This window comes from Balaenoptera musculus, chromosome 3, assembly GCF_009873245.2.
Source record: "Balaenoptera musculus isolate JJ_BM4_2016_0621 chromosome 3, mBalMus1.pri.v3, whole genome shotgun sequence".
NCBI lineage: Eukaryota > Metazoa > Chordata > Mammalia > Artiodactyla > Balaenopteridae > Balaenoptera > Balaenoptera musculus.
In genome coordinates, this window is record NC_045787.1 from 155,193,968 (window position 1) to 155,221,342 (window position 27,375).

The 27,375-nt window shown below is 35.7% G+C and overlaps 2 protein-coding genes and 1 pseudogene across 2 annotated transcripts; all 3 read right to left on the reverse strand.

Annotated features, from left to right (window-relative positions):
• Nucleotides 1-299: 299 nt before the first annotated feature.
• LOC118892584 lies at nt 300-1,256 on the reverse strand (annotated as a pseudogene).
• Nucleotides 1,257-5,144: 3,888 nt separating this feature from the next.
• Nucleotides 5,145-6,098, reverse strand: LOC118892585 (olfactory receptor 2G2-like). The gene has a single exon (XM_036847332.1). The coding sequence runs from the start codon at nt 6,096-6,098 to the stop codon at nt 5,145-5,147; it is 954 nt and encodes a 317-aa protein (XP_036703227.1).
• A 12,226-nt stretch (nt 6,099-18,324) lies between these two features.
• LOC118892586 (olfactory receptor 2G2-like) lies at nt 18,325-19,260 on the reverse strand. Its single transcript, XM_036847333.1, is given in 3 exon segments — nt 18,325-18,438; nt 18,440-18,963; nt 18,966-19,260. Coding segments are annotated over 3 exon segments (933 nt in total).
• Between the last annotated feature and the right edge of the window lie 8,115 nt (nt 19,261-27,375).

Genomic DNA, 27,375 nt, shown 5'->3' on the forward strand with positions numbered 1-27,375 from the left:
CAGAATGTTAAATATTGTATAAGTAATTAGCCAAAAGATAATGTAAGAAAATGATATAAATAAGCTCCTATTAAAAGATGTTTGGGACTTCCCTGGCAGTCCAGTGATTAAGACTCTGAGCTCCCCATGCAAGGGGCATGGGTTTGATCCCTGGTTGGGAAACTAAGATCCCACATGCCATGCAGCATGGCCAAGAAAGTATTGTAAAAAGTAAAAATTAAAAAAATAAAAGATCTTCATCACAGTATCACTTTAAAGTTTTAAAAGAATCATGTAACTATCTATCCCCAGAATCTTCCCTAGAATTTTTTTAATGCTCCTTTAACCTCTTTGCTTCTTAAAGTATAGATAAGAGGGTTGAGCATTGTGGTCACCACACTGTAGAAGAGGGAGACAAACATTCACTGGTCCTTGGCTCCACTCTTGGCTGACTGCAGATACATGAAGATGATGGTTCCATAGAAAATGGTGACAACCAGCAGATGAGAAAAGAAGTCTCAAATGCTTTCTTCCTTCCAGTAGCCAACTTGATCTTCAAAACTGCTTGGTAAATGTAGCCATAGGTCCAAAATAAAGGAGACAGGTACTATAAAAAGAGGATACCAGCCACACAGAGCTACATACACACACACACACACACACAAACACACACACTCACAAGTGGTGAAAGTGGTGTCCACACAAGCCAACTGGATAAACACAGGAACTTCACAGATGAAATGATCCACTTGGTGATGACTACAGAAGGGCAGCTGCATGGTGAGAGTGGACTATACCATGGTGGGATCTAGCTCGCTGAACCATGCCAAAGAGACCGGGATGTGACAAAGGTCAATGTGCATGATAAAGACATAATATAGAGGACAGCAAATAGCAGCATAGAAATTGTAGGCTATCACTGCCAGGAGGATACACACTATGAATCCCAGTGCATGGAATATGTAGAGTTGAATCACACATCTATGATAGGTGATAGACTTAACTGAATCTCTCAGATTAACTAGTATCTGAGGAATAATACCTATGGTGAAGTAGAGATCCAGGAAGGAGAAATTTAAAAGGAAGAAATATATTGGTATATGAAGCTTGGGATACAGATGAGATAATAGGATGACAGTGATGGTCCCCAAAATGGTTAGTAAATACAAGATCAAGATAATCACACATAGAACTTTCTGTAACTGAGGATAATTAGAAAACCCCAACAGAGTGAAAACTGTTAAGTTATTCTCATTAGTAATCCTCAGCATCCTCATGTGCAAATTATGTCCCAGAAAGCTGACTTATAGCTGAGAAAGATGACATATTATGTATGGTTAAGTGATTGACAATGTCACCTTCCCCCAAAGTATTGTATTTTAAACACTTAGAAGCTATGTTTACATCTAGTGATTTAGATCTGTTTTCCTACTTTGTAAATTTTAAGTAAATGCAATCCCTCTTTACCTCTTAGCTGTCCTCTCTGATGCTCTCTTAAGTAAAGAGCAGTAGATCTCTAATAAATACCATCATCTGCTTTGGGAAATAAAATGGACCATCACTTTCTCATAATCCAACTAAAGTTAACACTTTCTGTTAGTGTATTCCTGGTTACAGAAAGGGAAAAACTCAGATAATTCCAATTAGGGACACAAAACTTAGGTTTTATTTAGATTTTAAGGTTTTATTCAATTAAGGAAGAAAAAAATTTTGTCACCCATAAAGAGTGAAAATAATTATCAGGTTACATGATTGAAATACACTAAATGTGATTAGCATTCATTAAAAATTAACTCCTGAGAGCTTATGTGATGTGACAAAGCTGCCCAGCACACACAGTATGTATAGGGGATGCTCCTACAAAAGGCCATGCTTTTAAGACCAGGAGAGATACATGTATTGCCTAATTTATAGGGGAAAAAGTACAGAATGTCAAACAAAATGAGGAGATAGAGGAATTATGTTCCAAACAAAAGAACAAGATAAAACCCCAGGGAAAAAACCCTAAATGAAATGGACATAAGCAATTTACCTGATAAAGAGTTCAAAGTAATCATCATAAAGATGCTCACCAAACTCAGGGTAAGAATAGAGGAACACACTGAGAACTTCAACAAAGAGTTAGAAAATATAAGAAAGAACCAATCAGAGTTATAGAATACAATAAAAGAAATGAAAAATAAATACCTAGAGGAAATCCATAGCAGAATAGACAATACAGAAGAATGGATAAGTGATATGGAAGACAGACTAGTGGAAATCATCCAATCAGAACAGCAAAAAGAAAAAAAAAGAATTTTAAAAATAGCTTATGAGACCTCTGAGATGATGTCAAGCATACTAACATCCACATTATAGGGGTCCGAAACAAAGAGAAAAGAGCAGAAAATTTATTTGAAGAAACAATGGCTGATTGTAAAGCAAATATTTTCCAATAAAAATTCATTAAAAGAAACAGTGGCTGAAAACTTCCTTAACCTGGGAAAGAAAACAACCATCCAGGTCCAGGAAGAAAGAAAATCTCAAACAAGATGAACCCAAAGAGATCCACACCAAGACATACCACAGTTAAAGTGGTAAAAGTTAAAGATAAAGAGAAAATTTTAAAGGCAGCAAGAGAAAAATAACTAGTTACATACAAGGGAACTCTCATAAGGCTATCAGCTATTTTTCAGCAGAAAGTTTGCAAGCCAGAAGCAAGTGGCAGGACATATTTAAAGTGCTGAAAGGAAAAAAAAAACTTACAACGAAGACTACTCTACTTGGCAAGGTTGTCACACAAAATTGAAGGAGAGATCAAGAGTTTTCCAGACAAGCAAAAACTAAAGGACTTAATCACCACTAACCACCCTTACAACAAATATTAAAGGGTCTTCCTTAAACAGAAAACAAAAGGCCATAATTAGAAATAAGAAAATATATGAAAGGAAAAATCTCATTGGTAAAGGAAAATATATAGTAAAGGCAGTGGATCAGCCAATTATAAAGCTAGTATGAAGGTTAAAAACAAAAGTAGTATAATCAACTATAACAACAAGAAGTACCTAAGGGATACACAAAATAAAAAGATGTAAAATATGATGTTACAAACATAAAACCTAGGGAGAGAGGAGCAAAACTGTAGGGTATTTAGAATGCATTCAAACTTAAGCAACTATCAGCTTAAAATAAACTGCTGTATATATAGGTCAATATATATGGACCTCGTGCTAACCACAAACAAAAACCTACAACAAACGCACACAGAAAAACAAGTAACAAAATGATAATAAGTCCATACATATCAATAATCACTTTAAATGTAAGTGAACTAAATGCTCCAATCAAAAGACATAGGGTGACTGAATGGATTTTAAAAAAAGACCCATCTATATGAAGCTACAGGGGACTTACTCAAGACACACATAGACTGAAAGTGAAAGGATGGAAAAAGTTTTCCATGCAAGTGGAAATGAAAAGAGAGCTGGGGTAGCAATACTCATATCAGACAAAATGAACTTTAAAACAAAGACTATAGCAAATGACAAAGAATGACATTTATGTAATGATAAAGAGGTCAATCTGAGAAAAAGATACAACATTCATAAATACTAATTCTCCCAACATAGGAGCACCTAAATATATAAAGCAAATATTAACAGACATAAAGGGAGAAATTGACAGTAATACAATAATAGTAGGGGACTTTAATACCCCACTTACATCAATGGATCGATCGTCCAGACAGAAAATCAACAAGGAAATATTGGCTTTAAGTGACACATTAACCAGATTGACTTACTAAATATATACAAAACATTTTATTCAAAAACTGCATGATAGATTAGATGTTAGGTCACAAAACAAGTCTCAATAAATTTTAAGAGGATTCAAATCACATCAAGCATCTTTTCTGACCACAACACTATGAAACTAGAAATAATTATGAAAAGAAAACTGGAAAAAACATAAACATGTGAAGACTAAACAACATTCTACTAAACAGCTAATGGATCAGCAAAGAAATCAAAGGGGAAATTTTAAAAATACCTTGAGGCAATGAAAATGGAAACACAACTTTCCAAAATCAATGGAATGTAGAGTACTTTTGCCCACTATAGGCTGTACAACCTAATGTTTGCTATAATGCAGTGAAATAGAGACTATAATACTATATATTTGCACAAAATTTCTCAGAATCAAGATGCAAAAGTCCTCATTTCCAGAAAGGAATGTCCTAGGCAAAGGTCATTTAGAGTGAAATTATGAGAAAGAAATCAGTGTGGTAGCATAAATAATAAAAAGAGTTTGATTAACTTTCATCTGGAAAATGAGTCTCTGAATTATGAAAATATGTTTTTATATATAGAAATGTAGGGGTCAGAAGGTAAAAAAAAAACCAATAGTGTATTATTGCATATTTAAAAAGTGAAATAATCAGCAATAAGAAATGTACAGTTATACTAACAACAATAAGTGTTTTTATTTATATGTCTTTGCAAGCTATAGAATATTCTATAGCTGCGCTTTTTCCTAAGAATCAGACTCCAATGTTAGACAGTTTAAAGTGGTTCATTTGTTCATCTACAGAATAATAGAATCAAGCTCTTTCTGCTTATCCTCTACCTCAAATGTGTGGCTTTTGTCCTCATGTTGTTTATGCAACTCTACATATGTCTACGACATTTTAAATGGATAGAGTATAGGGTGAAGTAAAAGAATTGCTTTATGACAGCTTGCCCATAGTTCATCCATCTTAGACACATCCTTGAAAAAAAGTAAGCCATAACTCCATCTAGAGAAACAGAAAGGCTGAGAGACTAAATGTGTTACTCACAAATGAAAAAAAAGGGGATTGATTTAAATATTTCTTGAATATTTTCATGTTTGTCTTAATCTTGTAAAACATTTAATTAAAATAAGCCTCATATGCTGCATATATAATGTATTTTGGAGAAAAGACATTGACTAAAGGATTTATATTGTGTTACTATTGGGTAATTGTAAAGTTGGGACTAGACACACATATTCCACAGTGTATTACAGAATGTTGTATAAGAAATTAATCAAAAGGAAATGGGAGAAAAATGACCAAATAGGCTCCTATTAGAAGATGTTATGTCAGTTTCTTTTACCATAAAAAAGAGATGTTTATCACAGTAGTGCTTTTAAAAATTTTTTGACAATCATGTAAAATTTACTACCTGAATCTTCCCTAGAACTTTCCTTAGTGCCCCCTTAACCTCTTTGTTCCTCAGAGTATAGATAAGAGGATTAAGCATGGGGGTCACCACAGTGTAGAAGAGGGAGACAAACTTTCCCTGATCCTTGTATGTACTCTTGGCTGACTGCAGATACATGAACATGATGGTTCCATAGAAAATGATGACAACCGTCACATGGGAGGAACAGGTCCCAAACACTTTCTTTCTTCCAGTAGCTGACTTGATCTTCAAAACTGCTTGGGCAATGTAACCATAGGAGACCAGGATGAAGGAGACAGGCACTATAAGGAAGAGGATACTAGCCACAAAGAGCTCAGCCTCATTGAAAGTTGTGTCCACACAAGCCAACTTGATAAGTACAGGGACCTCACAGATAAAATGATCCACTTGGTGATGCCCACAGAACGGTAGCTGCAGGGTAAGAGTGGACTGTACCAGGGTGGTGGTCACCCCACTAAGCCACGCCAAAGATGTCAGGGTCATGCAGAAATGGGGATGCATTAAGAGAGTGTAGTGGAGGGGACGGCAGATGGCCACGTAACGATCATAGGACATCAGAGCCAGTAAGACACACTCAGTAGATCCAAGGGCAAGAGAGACATAGAGCTGAACCACACAGCCACCATAGGTGATGGTTTTCATGGGATCCCACAAGTTTACTAGGAGCTGTGGAATAACACTGCTGGTAAAGCAGAGGTCCAGGAAGGAGAGATGAGAAAGGAAGAAATACATTGGTGTATGAAGCTTGGGTTCCAGACGAGATATCAGAATGATGGTGGTGTTCCCCAAAATGGTTAGTAAATACAAGATCAAGATGACCACAAATAGAACCTTCTGTAACTGAGGATAATCAGAAAACCCTAACAGGATAAAACCTGTTATGTTGCTCTCATTGGTACTCTTCACCATCCCCATGTGCACAGTATATTCCAGAAAGCTGAGTCATAGCTGAGAAAGGTGACATATTACATAAGGTCAAATGAGTGACAATGTCATCTCCCCCAAAAGTATTCTATGTTAAATGCTTAGATCTAGTAACTTAGATCTATTTTCCTACTGTGTGCATTCTAAATAAATGCAGTGCATGCTCTCTTAATGTCACAGTTGTCTTCTGATGCTCTGCAAGATAGAAAAGAACAGATTTTTAAAAAAAACCATCATCAAGCTATAGTAATTAAAACAGTATGGTACTGGCATAAAGATAGACATGTAGATCAATGGAACAGAATAGAAAGCCTAGAGATAAATGCACTCATACAGCCAAATGATCTTCCATAAAGGCACCAAGAATACACAATGATGAAAAGGCAGTCTCTTCAATAAACAGTGTTGGGAAAACTGAATATCCACATGCAGAAGAATAAAATTGGACCCCTAGCTTACACCACACACATAAATCAGCTAAGAATGGATTAAAGACTTAAATGTAGAGTCTGAAACTAAAACTCCTAGAAGAAACATGGAGGAAAAGCTTCATGGCATTGGTCTTGGCAATGATTTTATGGTTATAAGACCAAACCACAGACAACAAAAGCAAAACTCTAGGGAGTGGGAGAAAATATATAAAATCATATATCCAGTAAGGGGTTAATATCCAAGATAGGTAAGGAATTCAAATAAGTCAACAACAACAACAATAACAAATAAGACAACCCAATTAAAAAGTGGGCAAAGGAGTTGAATAGACATCTCTCCAAACAAGACATACAAATGTCCAATAGGCATATGAAAAAGTGTTCAACATCACTATCATCAGGGTAATGCAAACAAACCCACAATGAGATATCACCTCATACCTGTTAGGATGGCTGTTATGAAGAAACAAAAGACAACAAAAGTTGGAAAGGTTATGGAGCAATTAGAATCCTTGTACAACTTTAGTGGAAATGAAAAACAGAATCAATGCTCCTCAAAATATTAAAAATAGAACTATCATGTGATCCAACAATCCCACACCTGGGTATACATCCAAAAGAATTGAAATCAGGATCTTGAAGTGAAATCTTCATTCCTGTGTTCATTGCAGCATTATTCACAATAGCCAAACTTAGTGTTCATCTCTGGATGAATAAATAAAGAAGACATGGTATATTATTTAACCTTAGTTAATGGAATATTATTAGAATATTGATGAAATTGTTATTCAGCCTTAAAAAGGAAACAAGTCTTGCAATGTGCAACAACATGGATGTACCTTGAGGACATTATGCTAAGTAAAATAGGTCAGACACAAAAGGACAAACACTTCTCTTATATGAAGTACGTAAGATAGTCAGACTTATAGAAACATAAAATAAAATGGTGATGGCCAGAGGAAGGGAGGAGGGGGAAACAGGGAGTTGTTCAATGGTTATAAAATTGCAGTTATGCAAGATTAGTTCTAGAGAACTTCTGTCCAACATATTGCTTACATTTGAAAGTATTATTGTGTACTTAACATTCATTAAAAGGGTAAATTTTGTTAAGTGTTCTTACCACACACACAGAAAGCAAAAGAAGACAAGGAGACTTTTGGAGGTGATGAATAAATTCATGAAATTGTATACATTAAATGAATTGTGCATTTATATATCAGTTCTACCTCAATAAAGCTATAAAAAATAAGCACCATCATCTGTTGTAGGAAATAAATTTTACCATCATTTCCATTCCACCAAATTTACCCCTTTATATTAATATCTTTCTAGTCACAGGAAGGGGGAAACTCAGTTAATTTCAAATGGAGAAAAAAACCCTGAGGTTTATTTAAGCAATTTTCAATAAAGGGAGAATATGAACATTTTTCATCACCCCAAAAGAGTGGAAATTAGTTGTAAGTTTATATTTTTTTTCAATATACCAGATGAGATTGGCATTAATTAAAAATTACTCCTCAGAGCTTCTATGACCCAGTCAAAGGCACATAGATATTAAGTAAGTGTTTAAGACAACACTTGACTCTATTTCTTATGACCAACCAGTTAATTCTATACTCTTACCTATCTTTCTTCTTCTTTCCCTTAGTGTCTGTGTGCCTTTTTTTTTTTTTTTTTAATTGCTTGTTCCTTCTTTTCAGAGACCCAGGATCCTTAAGAGTCCATCTTTAGGAAATGAAATGCTATTCATATGATTTTAGATTTCTTTTTCCTGTAATCATTTGCATTTTCGCCATCTCCTCAAAGTGTGGGTGCAAAATGTGATTCCTGTTTTGAAAGCAAGTCGTTAAGGGGATGTTTTATTTCTAATGGGGGATTGTATCTGACTTATGAAACAATACTACTCAGGATGCTAGTAATTATGGGTTCATTATTTTTTTAAAAAGCTAGTTTTTCCTTTATCCCACAATTACCATAGAAACTTCCCTCAATAAAAATAGTATTTTACTACTATACACTCCAAAAATCTTTCTTCTTAATTATCTGGGAAACTTGCTAATGGATTAGTATATTTTTGCATTTGACTAAGTTGTACATGTGTCTATCCACAACAGCTTGTGAGATTCATGAGGCCAAGAATCATATAAGATATGATTTTGCAGCCTCTAGCCCTTAGGGTGGTCAACACAAAGTAGCTTCTCAAAAATTATTCAGCAGTTCACTCATATTATATCCATCATATTATATCTCTTTCTTTTTCCCTAGAGAAACTAACATATCTCTAGTCAACTAGTAGATGGTAGATATCACTACCAAATAAATGAATGATCAGAACTTACCAGCCTTCCCCCAAATTAGAGATGTCTCAAACATATATGGCTCTGCCATCTATTTGAATGTGGCTTTATCAAAAGCATGAATGTGAGAAGGGAGACTTGTAATGTGGTAACTAGGCCATCCACACATGGCCCTCTTCTTGATTTTTATGAACGCCACCCCAGTCTTGTAATTACAAAATGGACACACTCTGCAATATCCTCATTATTATTATGTCTTTTTTCCCCCTTTCTTTCCCAGTAGGAAGCATCATATATTTTATGAGTATTACTAAAACAAATATTTCCTTTTCAAATATACTTTTAGTAAATACTATGCAGTAGTAACTATTATTAGTTCTTTCTTTGTCACTGCAGGTCAGTGTCCTGCAAAATGTCTACCTACCCCTTCACTGGCAATCTTCCAAATCACAGCCTTTTTATTTGCGTAGTAAACAAGTACTACTTCAGTTCACCATTGTATTCATTCTGAATCTTTAAAAACTTCACAATAAACATGCATAAGTGGACTTAGAGAGAACAGCAGCTGTGTCCAGTCACCTCCCAAAGGTGCATTGCTGAGTTCACAGAAAGTAATTAATTCCACTTATAGATATCACTGAGCTTGGACTCATTTAATAACAACATTTTTCTGAACAAGCAAAATATATTGCTCATTAAGAACACCATACAGTACTAAGCAAAAAAGGTTTGAAATAAGTTCTATAAAACATTTTTAAGACGTAAATACCGACAGTGAATGCAGTATTTCCACTTCTCTGTTTAAAACTAATAGCTTGAACACAAATAGCAGAAAACAGAAAGTGAATACTATTCTAAACAGGAGCAGTTCTAAAACTACGAATGCCTATAAGCCTATATTGCATATTCTGCATATCATGTGCCTGATACGTTGAAATTTAACAAAATCACATGAACAGAGTATGAAATCCTCTTCTCTAAGCACCATTCTATACATGCCTCATCTTGGACGAACAAAGTATAAAGTGTAGCAGGCTATAAAAACTGGCTATATCATACTGGAGATGTAGTCTATATAGGAGATGACTCCATAGCTGGAAAGATAACTATTTTCATAAGTAAGTGACAGGGCTAAAGGTCAAGTTGAGCTGGGCATGTTCCAAAGCTGAGATTTCATTAAGGGAAGAAATGATTAAAAAGACTTTATCTGAGTAAACATTCCAGATGCCCTCTGTACTTTCCCACCAAATGATTGAAGGACAGGACACAAATTTTAAATTACCAACATTTAATTCTCCATCTTACATTCTAAAAATACAACTAAAACAGCACAGAGGGGGAAAAAAAGACAGAAGAAACAAGACAAAATGATCCTTTTATATTTGGGAAAAGACAAGCCTAGATCACTGTCTACATCAAAAGATGATGAATATGTAAAAAACATAAAGCACTGAACCTAGGGTTTACACTTTTCAAAATCTATAATGCAAAAAAAAAAAAAAAAAAAAAAAAACACCTCAAAGACAAAGAAAAACAACAAAAGAAAGGTCTCTAAGAAACAAAAGTTAGATGGAGAACATATACTTGAAGGAGAATTTCTCCAAGAAACAATGTAAATATTTGGGAAGTAAAAAGTATTCCTCCACACTCTCTAAGAATTTAAGACAACCTATAGCTACTAAATCAAATGATTCAAATCAACAGTAGTTTTTAAAAGAGGGACTGTCTGAACCATGTGAAAAATGTTGAGAAAATTTATAATGGTTACTTCCTAAGTTATATTATATTTAGGAAGTGAAAAAAAGTTGAATGAAGAATATGTTTGAGTAATTTGCATAGAATGCAATGGGAAGGAAAAAATAGAATTATTAAGAAAGATAGAAAGATGACATGAAAAAGTCAAAAACATAATATTCTAAACTTCTCACAGTAAATTTTCTTGACATCAAAAGCTCACAGTTTAAGGACTTTCCTGGTGGTCCAGTGGTAAAGAATCTGCCTTCCATTGCAGGGGATGCAGGTTCAATCCCTGGTCAGGGAATTAAGATGCCACATGTCATGGGGCAACTAAGCCGGCATTCCACAACTACAGAGCCCATGTGCCCTGGAGCCCACGCGTCACAACTAGAGAGAGAAAACCTGCATGCCACAACTAGAGAGAAGCCTAAGTGCCACAATGGAGAGCCCACGGACCTATCCCTCATACTGCAACTAAGACCAGACACAGCCAAAAAAATAAATAAAATAAAGAAATAAAATACTTTTTTTAAAAAAGCTCACAGTTTAACATTATGAAAGCAAATATTCAAGCTAAAGTAATAATTCTTACAGTAGCTTTATGATAATATGTAATGTATTCAACAATGAAGACATATCACTATTAGATTTTCAGGCTCCAAACATAAAATAAACACAAACCAAACGTACTGGTGACATAAAGTTTATGTCATTGACAAGGTATTAAGCTTTAATGAGAATTTTGATTATGTATAGAACAAAAAATTTTACTTTTTGTATTGTCTAATTCATTACTGTAAAACTGAAATTAATAAGTAGGAAGTTAGGTCAAACAAGATGCCAAAATTCCAATTGAAGATTATTAAATGTATCATTTTTTTAAGGATTTCTCTGGTGGTGCAGTGGTTAAGAATCCACCAGCCAGTGCAGGGGACATGGGTTCGATCCCTGGTACGGAAAGATCCCACATGCTGCAGAGCAACTAAGCCCGTGTGCCACAACTACTGAAGCCCGCACTCCTAGAGCCCTGAGCCACAACTACCGAGCCTGCGTGCTGCAGCTACTGAAGCCCATGTGCCTAGAGCCCATGCTTCATAACAAGAGAAGCCACTGCAATGAGAAGCCCACACACCGCAACGAAGAGTAGCCCCTGCTCACTGCAATGAAGACCCAACACAGCCAAAAAAATAAATGAAAAAGAAGTATCAGTTTTTAAAACCCTAAATATTAAAATATAAGAATATTCACAGTTTAACACTCTTTATAAACAAGATAAAAATAAGAAAAAAATAGGTAAATAAGTTATTAAAATACCAGAAAATAAAACTTTATAAAAACTAAAATAACATTTTAAATAAACAAAATTAATCCTGGATATTAATGAGACATGCCTTAAAAAGCATAGAAAAGAATCTAACAGGATATCAAAGATAGTAATACAAAATTAACAAATAGGATAATTTCTGGAAATATTTCAGAAACATCTTAATAGAGTTTACTTCATAAAAAAGTTTTCATACAAAACAGCAAATTGAGGTTATATTGTAAAAATTTGTACTCTTTATTACAAAACTGTAAATCATTTGTTGTGCAAAATACCATCATTAAAGTTTTTAATTAAAGTAGAAGTATATTTGTAAACAAAGACACATTTCCTTAAATATACAGTGATATTGTGGAAAGAATCAGGTTGTCTAATTGGGACTGAATGAATCATGCTAATAATTGTTACTTCCACCAGTATCTAAGGAGTATCTTCCAAGTTTCAACCTGACTTCCCTTCCAGCTCCCCACAAATGCTGACTGTGCCCCCTGCAATTATGTTTCTTCTTTCTGTGCTCTTCCTTGGGCTCCCTTGGGCTCCCCACACACTATGGTATGGGCCTTAAATCACTGTATGAAGCTAAATTTTGGATTTGGTAGCTGAAAAGACCTCCTAACATGGGCACTTTTGGTCCCTTTGTTTTGAACCAATCTTCCATGACATGGGGCATCCCACGAGAGAGATAGGGTTCTCTAAATCCTTGAAGATAATGCTCTTTGTGTCCCAACAGCCACCTACCACATTTAAAGACCACTGATTACCTGTGCTACTCTCAGAAAATGAGATAGTCATAATCAATGATGTCTTGAATTGTCACCCAATCAATGTTGTCACCTGCAGCCTAACCATCTACCTACACAACCATCTACAGGGTGTTTTCATATCACACTGATTATTCATGCCACCCTCAGGAAACGAGATATTCATAATTCATGTTGTCTTGGGTATACCTCTAGGGTATCTACTTTAAAGTATAGAAAACTTCTGGATTTTTCATATCACACAGTGTCCGTCCTGACTGTAACATAAGCATTGATAAACCCCCTCCCCCTGCTTGTGCTGGACATACCCACAACACCTCACACCCACCTGGAGCTCATCCCTCCCTCAAGAACCTCTTCAGTCCTTGCCTGTTCCTGAGACTCCAGCTCTAGTGTACATCCCCAATTTGTTCCTCTTGGTTCACCCACCAGAAACACCACCTGTGTCAACAAATGTTATAAACTCTCATATTGTGCTTCTTCTCTAACCCTGAAATTTTTTCTCTTTGAAAGTAGTCTGGCATCGATTATTTCACTGTGTAATTATAGACTGTGAGTTCAAATTCTGTCATAGTGTTGAGCCCATGAATTATTATTCTCCTTAAAATACTTTCCAGTATACAAATGTTGCTATGAATCATTCAACCTTCTACTCAGTTTTGGTAAACTCTTTTTTTATTTCTAAAATCCAGCAACAAAACACAAAAATAAGTTTATTTTTAAATATACTAAACACAACTTTCTCATCCAAATAAAATAGAAATAACTCTAGACTAAAGGCCACAAATATTGTCCGCTAACTAAACCTTTTTTTTTTTTTTTAAATTGAGTTCAAATGTCCTTTCAATAGAAAAAGGAGATTATGGGATGTACAATGAGAGGGGACAGCATCCTGATATGAAAAACAAGCATTTTAATTGTCTATGGGGTCAATCATAGCTCCAGAGCAGATTAAGAGACTGAGATTGTTATTAAATAAAGGGGCAGCAGAGTGATAAGTGGGGAAGTGAGGCACATGCTAATCTTTTAGAAGTGAATTTCTGAAAATTTATTTGTAGTTGCAAGTGAGATCAATTGGTTGAGCAGATAATGTATATCTTGACTTAATTCCCTTTTAAGTCAATGAGATTTTCTCTAGACTTTGGCAAGATGCTTCACAAATGTGTATCAAATGCAAAACTATTTGGGTCGGAGGATTTTTTTTTCATTTTGAAGAATATAGAAAGGTCAGGACTGATCAATTTAAACCCATTCTTTGCTGCCTTTGAACAGAGGTGATATTGAGCATCAAAAAGAAAGAGAAAGAAGGAAGGGAGGAAGGAAGGAAGGAAGGAAGGGGGAAGGAAAGAAGGAAGGAGGAATTCAAGGCAATTTTATGAGGAAAAAAAGTTTCTGAAATAGTCAAAGACAACATGAAAAGACTGTTTGAAATTCACAGACTTCACAATTCTGAGTTTCTTTAATTTCATAGTTTGCTCTACATGCAGTAAAACATACAACCAGACTATGATGACTGCAGCTGATGCCACCTGTCAATGTACCTGTTTCAGGCCAAGAACATGCATTCTGGCTTCAGGAGTTACTTCCTTGTCCACAGCATCTCCAGGCGCCTGTGTCTTGAGAGGAAATATAAAGGTGTTCCCAGTTAAGGTCCCAGAGCCAGGGGAGCTGTTCAAGAAAGAGCAAGCTAGGAACCAAATGTGATGTTCTGAGAAAAGGAATTGTTCAGGTTGTTGTAAAGCCCTGTCAGTGACTACCACCTAAACTAATGTCAGTACGCCCAGAAAGATGATACCTATTCTTTCTCCCCTACCTGGAAGAGTATGCAAGAATATTGAAACTATCTTTGGAGTTTGCTGCACAAATGAAGTTTGACCCTCAGTTATGAGTAAGAAGTATCACAATGGCTAGAAAGCTACTTCTCTGGGGGCTGAATCTCTCTGCAACAGCTCAAAAAGATGTTGTTCCTGGCTCATGCAGTCTGTGGTACAACATGGAAATGCCCATTCCAAATGATGAAAAAGTAAATGGTTTCTAAACTAGGTGCTGGGGCTTGCATGGTAATGTGTCAGAAGAAAGTGAGCTATCCCCAGTGATGCCAATTTCAAAAAAAAAAAAAAAATGAACTTGAAAGGGAGAAACCCCAGTGACTTATTTTCTCCGTAAGGAGATGGTTTATGCTAGGAGACAAACAAAAAAAGACTTTGTTAATGTGGCCTCAGCATGTCCCCAGAAGGGTAAGAGAATTACCATATTTCCTCTATGGAAAATATGCTGCTCATTAAAATGTCCATAACAGAAGATCCTGGATCTTGAAAGATCATGAAAAAATGAAAAGATGCCCTATGGTCATAATTTATTTCTACCACTTAAAGGTTTATGCAGTAAGATACCAGGAACTTACCATGGCACTTTCCAAAACATTTGCCAGTTCAATTCATCCTGATTATCCTTTTATAATGCTTGCATGAGGCAACAGAAAAATACTATGTTTGGTAATTACAGAGAATTCAGAGAAATTACAGTAATTCAGGAAAATAACCTCATGAGTAGATCTCCTAAGTAATTGGCCCACAATATCAAGGTGGCTATAGACCGAGTTCCAATTGAACAGCAGATGTCAGGCATTATTGCGCTGCTCTGTTCTCACTATTGTAAAATGCCACTTTGCATTTTTGAGCAGACAAATTAATAATTCTATTCTTATTTCTCTTTTCTACTCTTATACTACTTCAGTTGTTCTATAGAAAACTAATTGCTGCTTTATTGTTATTCAAAATAGAAGAGTCCCCATTTTTCCTTGATTATCTAAATCTGATCATGTTTACCAACAATCTCCAAATTCTACATCCTGCCTATTAAGTTGTTTTGTGCTGGTCTCAGACTATCAATAATCAATATTGTGGCTGGACCAGCCATTGTGATTCTCATTATACTTACAAAACACCCTTCAGCAATAACCATCAGGAGACTTTGAAAAATAAAGTTTTATTACATACAAGATTTAAAAATTACACAGCACACCTGGGGCTACACGGGGGTGGGGGGGCAGGGGAAGAGCAGCAGGCTTGGGGTTCTGATTTTATTGGGATCATGGGTGGCGACCTAGGGTTTCTTGGGTTCATTCATTGTTGGTGAACTTAAAATATAAGAGCAGGAATTTAAAGTGCCAAAAGCCAGAGAAAGACAAATATCACATGATATTGCTTATATGTGAAATCTGAAAAAAAAAATGCAAGTGAAGTTATTTACAAAACAGAAATAGACCCACAGACATAGAAAGCAAATTTGTGGTTACCAAAAAGGAAGGCAGGGGAGGGATAAATTAAGAGGATGCGATTAACATTTACACACTCCTATATATAAAATAGATAACCAAAAGGACTACTATATAGCACAAGGAACTATACATACTCAATATTTTATAATACCCTATAAGGGAAAATAATCTGAAAAAGAATATATATATATATATATATATATATATATATTTATATACACACACACATACATATATATATATACATACATATATATTATATGTATAACTGAATCACTGTGCTGTACACCTGAAACTAACATGACATTGTAAATCAACTATACTTGAAAGAAAGAAAGAAAGAAAGAAAGAAAGAAAGAAAGAAAGAAAGAAAGAAAGAAAGAAAAAGAAAGGGCCAAAATAGAAAAAAAAAACAAAACCCAGCAACCCCAAATCTCAGTTATTAAAATGAACCAAGAGCTCTAAAACAAAGAAGCCTCAGTGGATGGAGGTTGCCTGTCTCTTTACCAAGTCAAGTGGCTGACAATGTGTTCATTGGAGATAGCCATCTTTGAAGTGGATTCGCCATTGAAATGGGTGCCTCAACAGTCAAACCTTAAGTCAGGCATTCATATTACAAAACAAAAACAAAAACAAAAACTGTCAGGGCTTATGCTGTGGAAGCTTACTTTCCTTTCCATTTTTCTAAATCACTAAGCCCCAGTTTACTTGGAGTCCAGAGATGTTTGTACCCTCCTCAGCATAAGGGAGAACATTCTATTTCCAACCATATCCTGCTATATTTGTGTGCATATCACATAAGTCTTCTAATGATTTTAAAGAAAATGTACTCTCTGTCACCAAAAACATACCACTTGAAGACTATTTGGTTAGTATAAACTGTCTGCCCCTTTAAAACTCACCCATACATTCTTTCCTTTCTTATACACATATTAACATATTTGTAAGTTAGCAAATAACAGTATAAGCTCGTCCCTCCTTCTTCAAGGTGAGGTGCTACTGCCTAGATAATGTTGCTTTGCAACCATATCAATTTAATATAAAAAATAAAAATAAAATAAAAATACATAGCCATTAATATTATCACTTCATTGAGATAGATTTGATTTTACAAACAATTTGCTGAAAGTGAGGGTTTTTTCCTACTAACATTGACTTCTATTGTTTGATAATAGATACCATCACATAGTGAAAATCTACCAATTGATTGAGTTGGACAATTAACATACAAACTCTCTAAAAGTGTGGGTGCTGTTTTGTTCATATCTGTGTCCTCAACGTCTCAACAACTGTTAATAAACAAATATATTTCATAAAGGAGATAAGACAAACATAAGTGCCATGATGCATTAAAAATTGCATGTACCTAGTAATATATGAAAAGGAAAAGGTGAGTAATTCATTAAATAAATATCTTCTGTCTAGTAAGGAGACCATCTTAGAAGTGCACAGGTGGTAGAAAATTAAAATGGAAAGAAGTGGATAGACCAGAGAGATAACTAAAAGGTAAAATCCACAGGATTGTGTATAAGTTACACACAGCAGGTGAAATAGGAGACAGGAGTTGGGATGATGTATGTTCCATTTTGTGATATTGGGAATAGTAAGAAAGAACCAAAAAACAGAGAGCTTTTGATTTAGTTTTGATGTGCTAATTTTGAGGTTGGTTTAATACACCTAGCTGTAGAAGTGAGATACATAGTTGAACATGAGAATATGGACAGTAAATATCTGTGTTGAAACAAAAATCTGGGAGTCAACTTTGTACAGATTTTACTTTAAACTGTGATGAAGTCATAACATAGTTGCCATTCTCAAAAACCTAAGGAGAGAGGTACAAAAAAAGTCAGAAAATTGTCAAACAGGATGGAAAGTGCAGCAATAGAGGTGAGCTCAGTGTATAATGGGAACACAACCCGAGGGGTTCAGGAATCCATGGTTAGTTGAGAGAACAATGCCATGGAGGTTTAGGATTTGCTCTTTCTGATATGAGTAACTGGTCAAAATATTTCAATCTATGCAAAAGAAAAATTATAATACCCATAGCATATAGTTATGGCTATTAAATAAATTAAATTTATGAATAAACTTTATAAACAATAAAACACCTAGAATAATCTAATTTTAATTTGGGTTGCTCAATATTATTCATCCCAGTTTATAGCTGATGTAAAGGTTATGCAAATTGTTCAGGTAACACAGCTATTATGTGGTGAAATGGGCATTCAAACTCAGGTACGTCCAGCTTGAAAATTCAAACTCTATTTAAAAATTTTCTACCAACACTCACTTATAGGGTTATGAACATAACCAAATTATTTGTTGCAGCATAATCCATTAAATTACTCAGTCTTAATAATGCTCTTCTAAATACCTTTTGATAATCACTAAATCATAAAGTTTTCCCCAGCATTTTTTTTCAGTGTTATTTTCACTTCCTTATTTCTCAGGGTATAGATAAGGGGGTTAAGCATGGGGGTCACCTCAGTGTAGAAGAGAGAACACAAACTTTCCCGGGTCCTTGGATCTACTCTTGGCCGGCTGCAGATACATGAAGATAATGGTTCCATAGAAGATGATGACAACCATCAGGTGGGAGGAACAGGTCCCAAATGCTTTACGTCGTCCAGTGGCTGACTTTATCTTCAAAACTGCTTGGGTAATGTGCCCATAGGACATCAGGATGAGTGACAAAGACACCACCAAGAATAAGACACTAACCACAAAGAGTTCTGCCTGGATGAAAGCGATGTCCACACAAGCCAACTTGATGAGCACAGGAACCTCCCAAAAGAAATGATCCACTTGGCGATGCCCACAAAAGGGGAGCTGTAGGGTGAGGGTGGGCTGTATGAGGGTGGTCACCACCCCACTGAGCCACGCCATAGATGCCAGGATATGACAGAGCCGAGGGTGCACGACAAAGGCATAATGTAGAGGACTGTAGACTGCGACATAGCAATCATAGGACATTACAGCCAGGAGGACACACTCCCTGGATCCCAGGGCAAGGGAGACATAGAGATAACCACACAGCCCCCATTTGTGATAGACTTATCTGAACTCCCCAGGTTGACTAGAAGCTGAGGAATAATACGGCTGGTGAAGCAGAGGTCCAGGAAAGAGTGATGGGAGAGGAAAATGTACATGGGATTGTGGAGTTTGAAGTCCAAGAGGGATACTAGGATGATGGTAGCATTGCCGAGGAGCATCATGAGATAATGGAACAAGATTACCCCAAAGAGCAGCAGCCCTAACTGAGGTCGATCAGAAAAACCTACCAGAATGAACCCAAGGAGGGTGCTGTCATTGGTCCACTGCATTACTCTTGCTTTGATTATTCACTCCAGAGTGATGAAGTCACATTAAACAGATACTGCAGGAATTTTATGTCATTTTCCTGGCAATTAAGATCTAGATGTTGAGAAATAAGATTTTGGATATAGGTAAAGAGAAAAGGAGAAAGTAGAGAATACTGGTGTGTGATATTGATTATCTCATAAGTGGCATGCCTGTCCTGTTGGGCATAGGTTTTCCATCTACCTTGAGGATAAAACAAAAGTTAAAATGCATAAGGTTGAGATTCTCCACACCTTTGTATCAATATCAATTGTTTTCAATATAAAGGTAATGGAATTTTGTAGGAAATGTGGGAATTACAAACACCTATGTGCATTCTCAGAATCTACCAAATAGATAGATAAATAAGGTAAGAACATGATGAAACATGTCAGAATATGCAACTTATCATCTGTGTAAGAAGTGCATTATGAGAATGCAGAGTAGGGAGAGGAATCTTTAGAGAAGAAGGCTTAGATTGAATTCACCTTGTTCTTAAAGAGACGATAAGGAGAGCAGTACAAGACCAAAAAATTTCTTGATGGTAAGAAAAGAATATAGAAATGGAGAGTACATTATAGGATGTCATAGAAAAAGGGAACTAAATCTGAAGCATGATTATTGCTTATCGACTATGCCACATAATAGAATATGATACTTACAAGGTAAATTTGAATCACTTTTTCAAGAACCACAAACATCAGTACACATTATTTGCATAGCATAAGCCTTGTAGGAGGGTTTTAGTTTGACTTAAATTTTCCTTTTCAAGATAAATATGGCTGCACAGTGTAGAATCATTTAAAACAGAAGACAGCCTAGTCCAGAAACTATGTAACAGCTAACGTAACAGTGGACAATCACAATTAGAGAGAGGAAAGGTAATATCAAGAGAATTTAAGAAATGCTGCAGAACGTTAAGTGAAAATCATTAAGATTTAACTACCAATGGGATATTGAGAAAATGAATAAGAAGAAGTTAAAATTATTGAAGTTTTACATACGATGAAATAAGAAGATCGAGTAGTTAAGAACAGTGTGCATCAATTCAGTCCCAAGTCAGTTGATGCCTGGAAGAATCAGACTGATCATTTCTACAAAGGCCAAGGACAAAATTAAGAACCACTGTTTTGATGCTCTTCTTGTCATAAAGACTTTGACCTAGAGTCCCACCCAACTTGTGACACATTAATACCAGCTACTCATTTGACACTATCCACAATTAATTTTCTATATAAATACATAAATCATGTATATAGCTTATATGACTATGACAATTGCATAATAATATGATTAGGGAAGCTAAATGAATATAAGCACTATCCCCAGTCAAGTGCCAAAACCCTGGATGTCTGAAGAACATATGGCAAATTAATCGTTGTCATTCTCCAGTCTCTTTTAAAAAGCAAATGCAGCTGAAAGGGGTAACATTTTAAGACCCTAAGTCTTTGCTCTGAAGTTTTTATTTAAAAACAATCCTGTCAAGTTTTAAAAATCTTGTTTAACTATATCTCTTTTACCACCAAGTCTGTTGTCTTAGCACAAGTTTTCAAAATTTCTCTTTTGTTTCATTAAAATGGACTTACAACTAGTGTCTTGCCACCAAGACACCACTGAGCCATATTTATTGTGCCTAATCACACATGCAATCATTGCCACTCCTTGTGTTAATGGAAGTCCATAGAGCATGATGAAAAGTCAAGGACTTTGGTGACAGAAAAGGCTTAAGCTTAAGTCCTGCTCTTTCACATTTTAGTTGTATACCTTGAATAAATCGCTGGATATCACTGGGCTTTGGTTTGCTTGTCTGTAACATGGAGATGATGAATAGTTCTAATTTCCAGGGATAATGTAAGGACTGTTTGAGATAGTGGATCTAGAATGCAAGTGCTTTGGTTGGGGATGAAGGTAGGTGAATAAACATTGTATTTGTTGTGTGGGTGGGAGTGTTAAAAGGTAAGGTAAAAGTCCTTCATATGGTTTACTGGCCCCTCAATAATCATGCCTAGGCCAAACTTGCCGGCTTTTGATGCCTCCTTCCAAGCCTCAGAAGGAACCACTTTCATTTCTCCAAACTTAGAATATGGTTTTCCATTGTTAAGTTTTACTACATGCTGTGCTTTTAATAGCATTCACTCATACCTCATATGCTTAGACATTTTTATACATTCCTTAAGACTCAATTTAAATAACATTTTCTGGGAATCTTTGCAGAAAAGTCACCTTTGCAATTCATTTCTACAACACTCTGTGTTTCTATACTTATATATTATTAGCATTAAAGAGTATTGAATGTAATGTCTCATTTATCTTGATGTCCTTACTATCTAGCATAGTTTCCAAAAAATGATTGTTAAATCAAAATGCATATATAAATATGTATAAATAAAAATTAAAATAAAGAGCTTGTTATTTATTTCATTATATATTTATCTTTTATCATTTAATATATGTATCATTTTATATATTTATATATTAACATATTTTTAACTTTATCATTTATTCCATTGTATATAATAATATATTATATATTTCATTACATACATATAATAAAAGATAAAAGTTCTGGAATAATGAATTTATAATATATATTCATATATTACATTATAATATATTTATATTATACTTATAATAAAATGAGTGATAAAGACAAAAGATCTAAATATTTAGAAATAAGACTTTGTAAATAGTTGAAGAGAAAGAGCTAAAGTAGAGAATACCAATGTGTGATATCATCAATTATCCTATGTTATCTGGTCTGTTGATCAGAGGTTTTCCATCTACCTTAAAAACAAAACAAGTTAGAATGAATCAAGGTTGAGGTTTTCATCACTTTTTCAGCAATATCAAATTTATGTATACTTAATTTTTACACACTGCTCCATTCAGTCATAAACACATTGAGGACATGTTTTCCCATCTTTTTAACATGTATTAAGTACTTTATACGTATCAGGTGAATAACTACAACTTAACTATTTCTCATTGGACATTATATCAGCTAATATATCCATCAATATTTATTGTATATATACTATGTCCCAGGCCCTATACTATATATAAGGGGAATATGAAATTTTAAAAGGCATGAATTTTGCTATCAAGAATTTTGCTGGCTAGTATAAGTACAGGCAAACTCAAAAAGTAAGTACAATAAGAAGTTTTAGGTGCAACTGCATAGCAAATCTTATTCCATTCTATAACAACTAATAGAGGGGAGAAAAAAGAAGAAAGGAAGATTTCAGAAAGCAGATTTGAGTTGAGTTTTTAAGATTATAAAGTGCTCTTGAGTTGTACAAGTTTATTTCAGGAAGAAGAAGCAGTCTGACGATAAAAAAGACTTGAAAAAACCTGGCATCATCAGTAACTGCTGAAAGTTATTGCCTAGAGCTTAAACTGTGAGGGTTGGAGAGAAAAGAGGGGTATAGAAGCTGCAACAAGCTGTTGATTGATCTTAGGCTGTTTAGGTACTAGAAATCCAGACAGCACTTTTCTGAACTATGACAACAATGTGGGCAATGTTATGAAAAGAAATGTCAAGAAATTATTTTGAAGACTTCAGCAGTGGCTAGGTGAGAGGAACAGGATCTGAAAGAGCAAGAAGGAAAGGATAAAAAGGTCTGCTGACCTCTACTTTTACCTTCCACTGTCTTTGATCCAATTTATATCTTTGAAAATAAAAATAAATTCATCTCATTGGTACTTCTGAACAGGACATTCTGATAAGAGAATTCCAAATGGGTTTTCTATTTATCTACAAATGTTTATCGTATAATATAGAGAATTGGAATTTCAGCCTTCCCATCCACACTTAAATAAAATATTAACAGAGGACAAAACTGTGCAGGATTTCTAGTAGTAGGATCAATGGATGTGAAGCAGCCTCAGGTCATTTCTTTGAACCTTCCCTTCACAGTAATCATGCAGAGATTAGTAAAGATGCATTTAGGTAGGAGAAGAAAAGTAGGCAAAAAAATGATAGATGCAAGGCAAGCAGTAAAAGTGTAACAAGGGTTTAATAAATACCAATTGATAGCAGCATGAGTAAAGGAACACATGATGCATTTAGGAGAGATATAAAGCATGATTTACATGCCTTTCGAAAAAGGGCATAAGTCCTTAATTTCAGAGAAACAGTTCTTAAAATTCTTAAGGTCTTTTAGGAGATTATATAAAAAAGCCGAGATTGCCAGTTTCGACAGCTGTGTAGATCAATGTTTCTCTGCACCCCTTAACTCAAATACCCTGGTATGTTTTCCTTCTTGCCGTAAGCTTGAGCAAGCTCTTCCAGGGGAGTGCTACCAACTGAGTGTAATTAACATCAACTTGGAAAGTGACTTTGAAGTGAAGGGACAGCCTGGTCTGATTCTGTAGGGAAGTGATCATCAGAATATTCCTCTGAAGACTGAGGTGCTGAGAACTTCCAGAACAAATGTCCAGGTCGGACAGCAAGCCAGGCACTTAGAAAATAAACCCAGTGGTGCATCATTCATAGTTGAGCTTGTGAGCTGCTTCTCTCTTACACAACAAAATGCATGACCTGGTCTCAATACTTTGCTACAGAAAGCTTCTGCCTGCTCTTACCTTTTTTGGAACAGAGAAAATTGTCTTGGCCTGTTTATGCTATGTCTATCCTGAGAGAATGCTAAGACTGCAATCTGCATAGTTGCATAGGAATTCACTAGATGAAAGATGAGATTTGGAATTCACTCTAAGGGTGATCCCTGACTCCTTGGCTAACCTTGGGGAATGATTTTATGTCCCTAGAACTAAGTATCTTCATATATAAAGTTAGGATTTTAACATCAGTTTTTCCATGCATCTAAGATATATTGCCATGAGAAATTAAAATATTCTTTGTAAATATCACTGAAAGTCAATAATCCAGCCATGAGTACATGATGATCATTATATAATGAGACACAGAGGACTCATCATACAATAAATGAGTATGTGCATTCTGTGAACCTGTTTAATTCTCTACATGAGACTAGTGGTTTTACTATTCTTACCAACACAGATGAGGAAACTGATGCTGAGAGTGGAGAAGTAACATGTTCAAGGTGACTTTAGTGGCAAAGCCAGAATCTGAGCCCAGGTGTCAGCATTCCCAAACTCCTCACGCTCTGCTGACCTCCTGGATTCTTGCTAAGATGGAAAAAATGAATATACGTGTAACTGCTGTGCAACTACCACTACCTTCTAAGTCAGCTCTTTAGTGTGTCATTCATAGTACTTTGTTTTCTCCTAAGCTCTTTGTTTTGATGAAAGTTGCTCTGTTTTGAGTTATAGCTTCAAGCCTTCCAGGCTGTGCTAGTGCCATGGAGAGCTCTCAGATATTTAACATCCAAACACTGCAAGACTGCAGATAGGAAACAGTGTCTCCATGGTGGTATACCAATTCGTATTGCATACATACATATCTGAATGCTCTGCTTTGAGGTGAAGAGAGGAAGGAAAATTGAATAAGAATATATAGACAGAGCCAGCGACAGATGGGATTCTGACAAATATTAGGGACAGAGAGTAACACTGGGAAAGAGGATGAGGAGCAAAAGCAATACAACTGTGGGGAAACTGTCATATATGATACATCTTTGCAGTTTCTGGAAATTGTCATATATGATACATCTTTGCAGCTTCTGGAAACTGTCATATATGATACATCTTTGCAGTTTCTGGAAAACAATTAGAAAATTATACACCCTATTTATTAATGTCTAGCTATTATCATAGATTCTGAAGTCTGTGATGGTGGCTTGACAATTGTATCTCTAGCACTTAATTGAGTGCCTGATACATAGCCGTTGTGCAATAAATATTTTAAAATCAGATAGTTATTTTAATACACCCAACCATACTTACATTCTTTCCATCAAAAATTACTTCATGTTTGAAATACTTTTATGTAAACATATAAAACTTAATAATAATATACACTTCATGTTATTGAGGGCAGAGATCTTGTCTTATGGGTCTTTTTAACTCCTTTATATTAATAAATGCATACTGATTTAAATCAAGTATTAAATAACTACTTCTTATTCAGACATTATTAAGGTTTTACTTCAGTTATTTCTTAAACATTTATCTTCTTCTATCCTCTGCTCCAGAAAATACAGATGTAGCAATGAACCTGCATCCAGATAGACCACATGATAAATGAACATCCATGTACCCACTACAGAGTTTTAGAGAATATCACCAATGGCATTACAACCTATATGTTAACATGTTAACATGATACTCCATTGGCTTTATACAATAGATTTAATCTGCCTCCTAGAAATTATAGATTCAATATACTAACATAGAATACAGTAAGCTTTTTTGACACATGCCAAGCTAATTCAATAATTTATTTGAAAATTCAGTGGGATGGAAAAAGTAACAACAACAACAAAATGAAAAGACAAAAAAATTGAAGGAATTTATTCTACCATATTATCAAGACCACTTACAATAGTAATTAAGAGTGTGTGGTAACAAGGCACAGATAGGTAAAAGGTCAATATAAGGAAGAGAAAGTCCAATGACAAGAACATGTATCTATAATTCTTACCAGTGGGGAGGGTAGAACAAAGAGAGAAAGGAATGTCTTATTAATAATAGTTCTAGGCCAATTAGATACCCAAATAAAAATAAAATTGTTAAAAAGGTTCTATTTGGGATGAAGAAAAAGTCTGGAAATAGATAGGCAATAGTTTCTAAACAGTGTAATTATATTCAGTGCCAATGAATTGTACACATAAAAATGTGTAATTAGCTAATTGGCTAGAGGAGATATTTGTAGCACATATAAATAACAAAAAAAAACTTGAATGTAGCATATTTAAATCAATAAAAAGGAAAAGGTGATCAAGACAGCAGAATATAAGGATGTGGAACTCACATCCCCCCCACACACAAATACATCAAAAATAAATCTACATGTGACCAATTCTCACTGAAAACTAACTTGAAATTAGCAGAAAGACTCCTGTACAATCAAGGCTGAAAGAAAGATCTACATGGAATTGGGTAGAAAAGGAAGAGACACAATCTGGTTGGGACTTATGCCCCAGAGGGGGACTCAGAGGAAAGAGAGATTACATGAGTGAGAGATCCTTCCTGGTTAGTGAGCAGTTGAAGCCACATATTGGGCACCCCAGTTCTGAGGTCCAACAAAGGGAAGACTAGCCCGCTTGGCTTGTTGGAGGGCCAGTGGAACTAACAGGATGGCTGTGGGAAGCCTAGACTCCACTCAGAAGGAGCACATGTGCTTGCTTACTCCCCAGACAGGGTAGAGAGGGTGGGTTGAAACGGTGAGGGTGGCTGACTAGTTTCCCATGACCATCCCAGCATGCACCCCAGACTGAGCCAAGTGAACACTCCAGCCCCGCTAACTTCATGTCACGGTTCCATGCTGGATCAAGTGTTGCCATGACCAATTAAAGAACTCGACGTTAAGACACAGAGACAGCTGAGACAGAAAGAAGTGTTTGAACAAGGTGGAGGAAGACATAGCTGTTGCTTCCACAGGCAGCACATCAGAAACAGCCCCCAAATCTGTCTGTAATGGCTGCAGCCTGCTCCTCATCAAACACTGAGTGACCACATGAGTCCCACTTGCTCCAGCACTGTTTCCCTCTGGGGTGAGGGTGCTGGTGCTTGAAGGGGTGAGAGCTCACACTTAAAGGGAAAAGAGGCAGGTAAGAACTAACTCTCAGGATTTCTGCTCCAGCAACTTAGGATCACGTCTGGTCCTTGATAGGGCAGTGACAGCCACTGAGCAAAGGGAAAGTTCTGGCTCACACCTGACTCTTCTCTAGAGCCTCCTTCTACAGCCCCACCTCCTACCAAGGTGATAACTGCCAGAACACCCTGAGGAAAGACATGAATTTTGTTCACTACAAATCTAGTTCCTGCATGAAAACCACTGGGTATACACATACTGCATAGGGATACTCCCACAGAAGGACACCCCTTCAAGACCACAAGAGGTAACTGTTTCACCTAATTTCATAGACACATAAAGTTAAGCAAAATGAAAAAACAAAGGAAATGGCCTCAATTGAAGAGCAAGAAAAAAAAAGTACTTATAAAACAACTGATGTATA

Excerpts from the sequence above, each read along its gene's own strand:
- LOC118892585 (XM_036847332.1), bottom strand. The coding sequence starts at position 6,098 with ATGGGGATGGTGAAGAGTACCAATGAGAGCAACATAACAGGTTTTATC.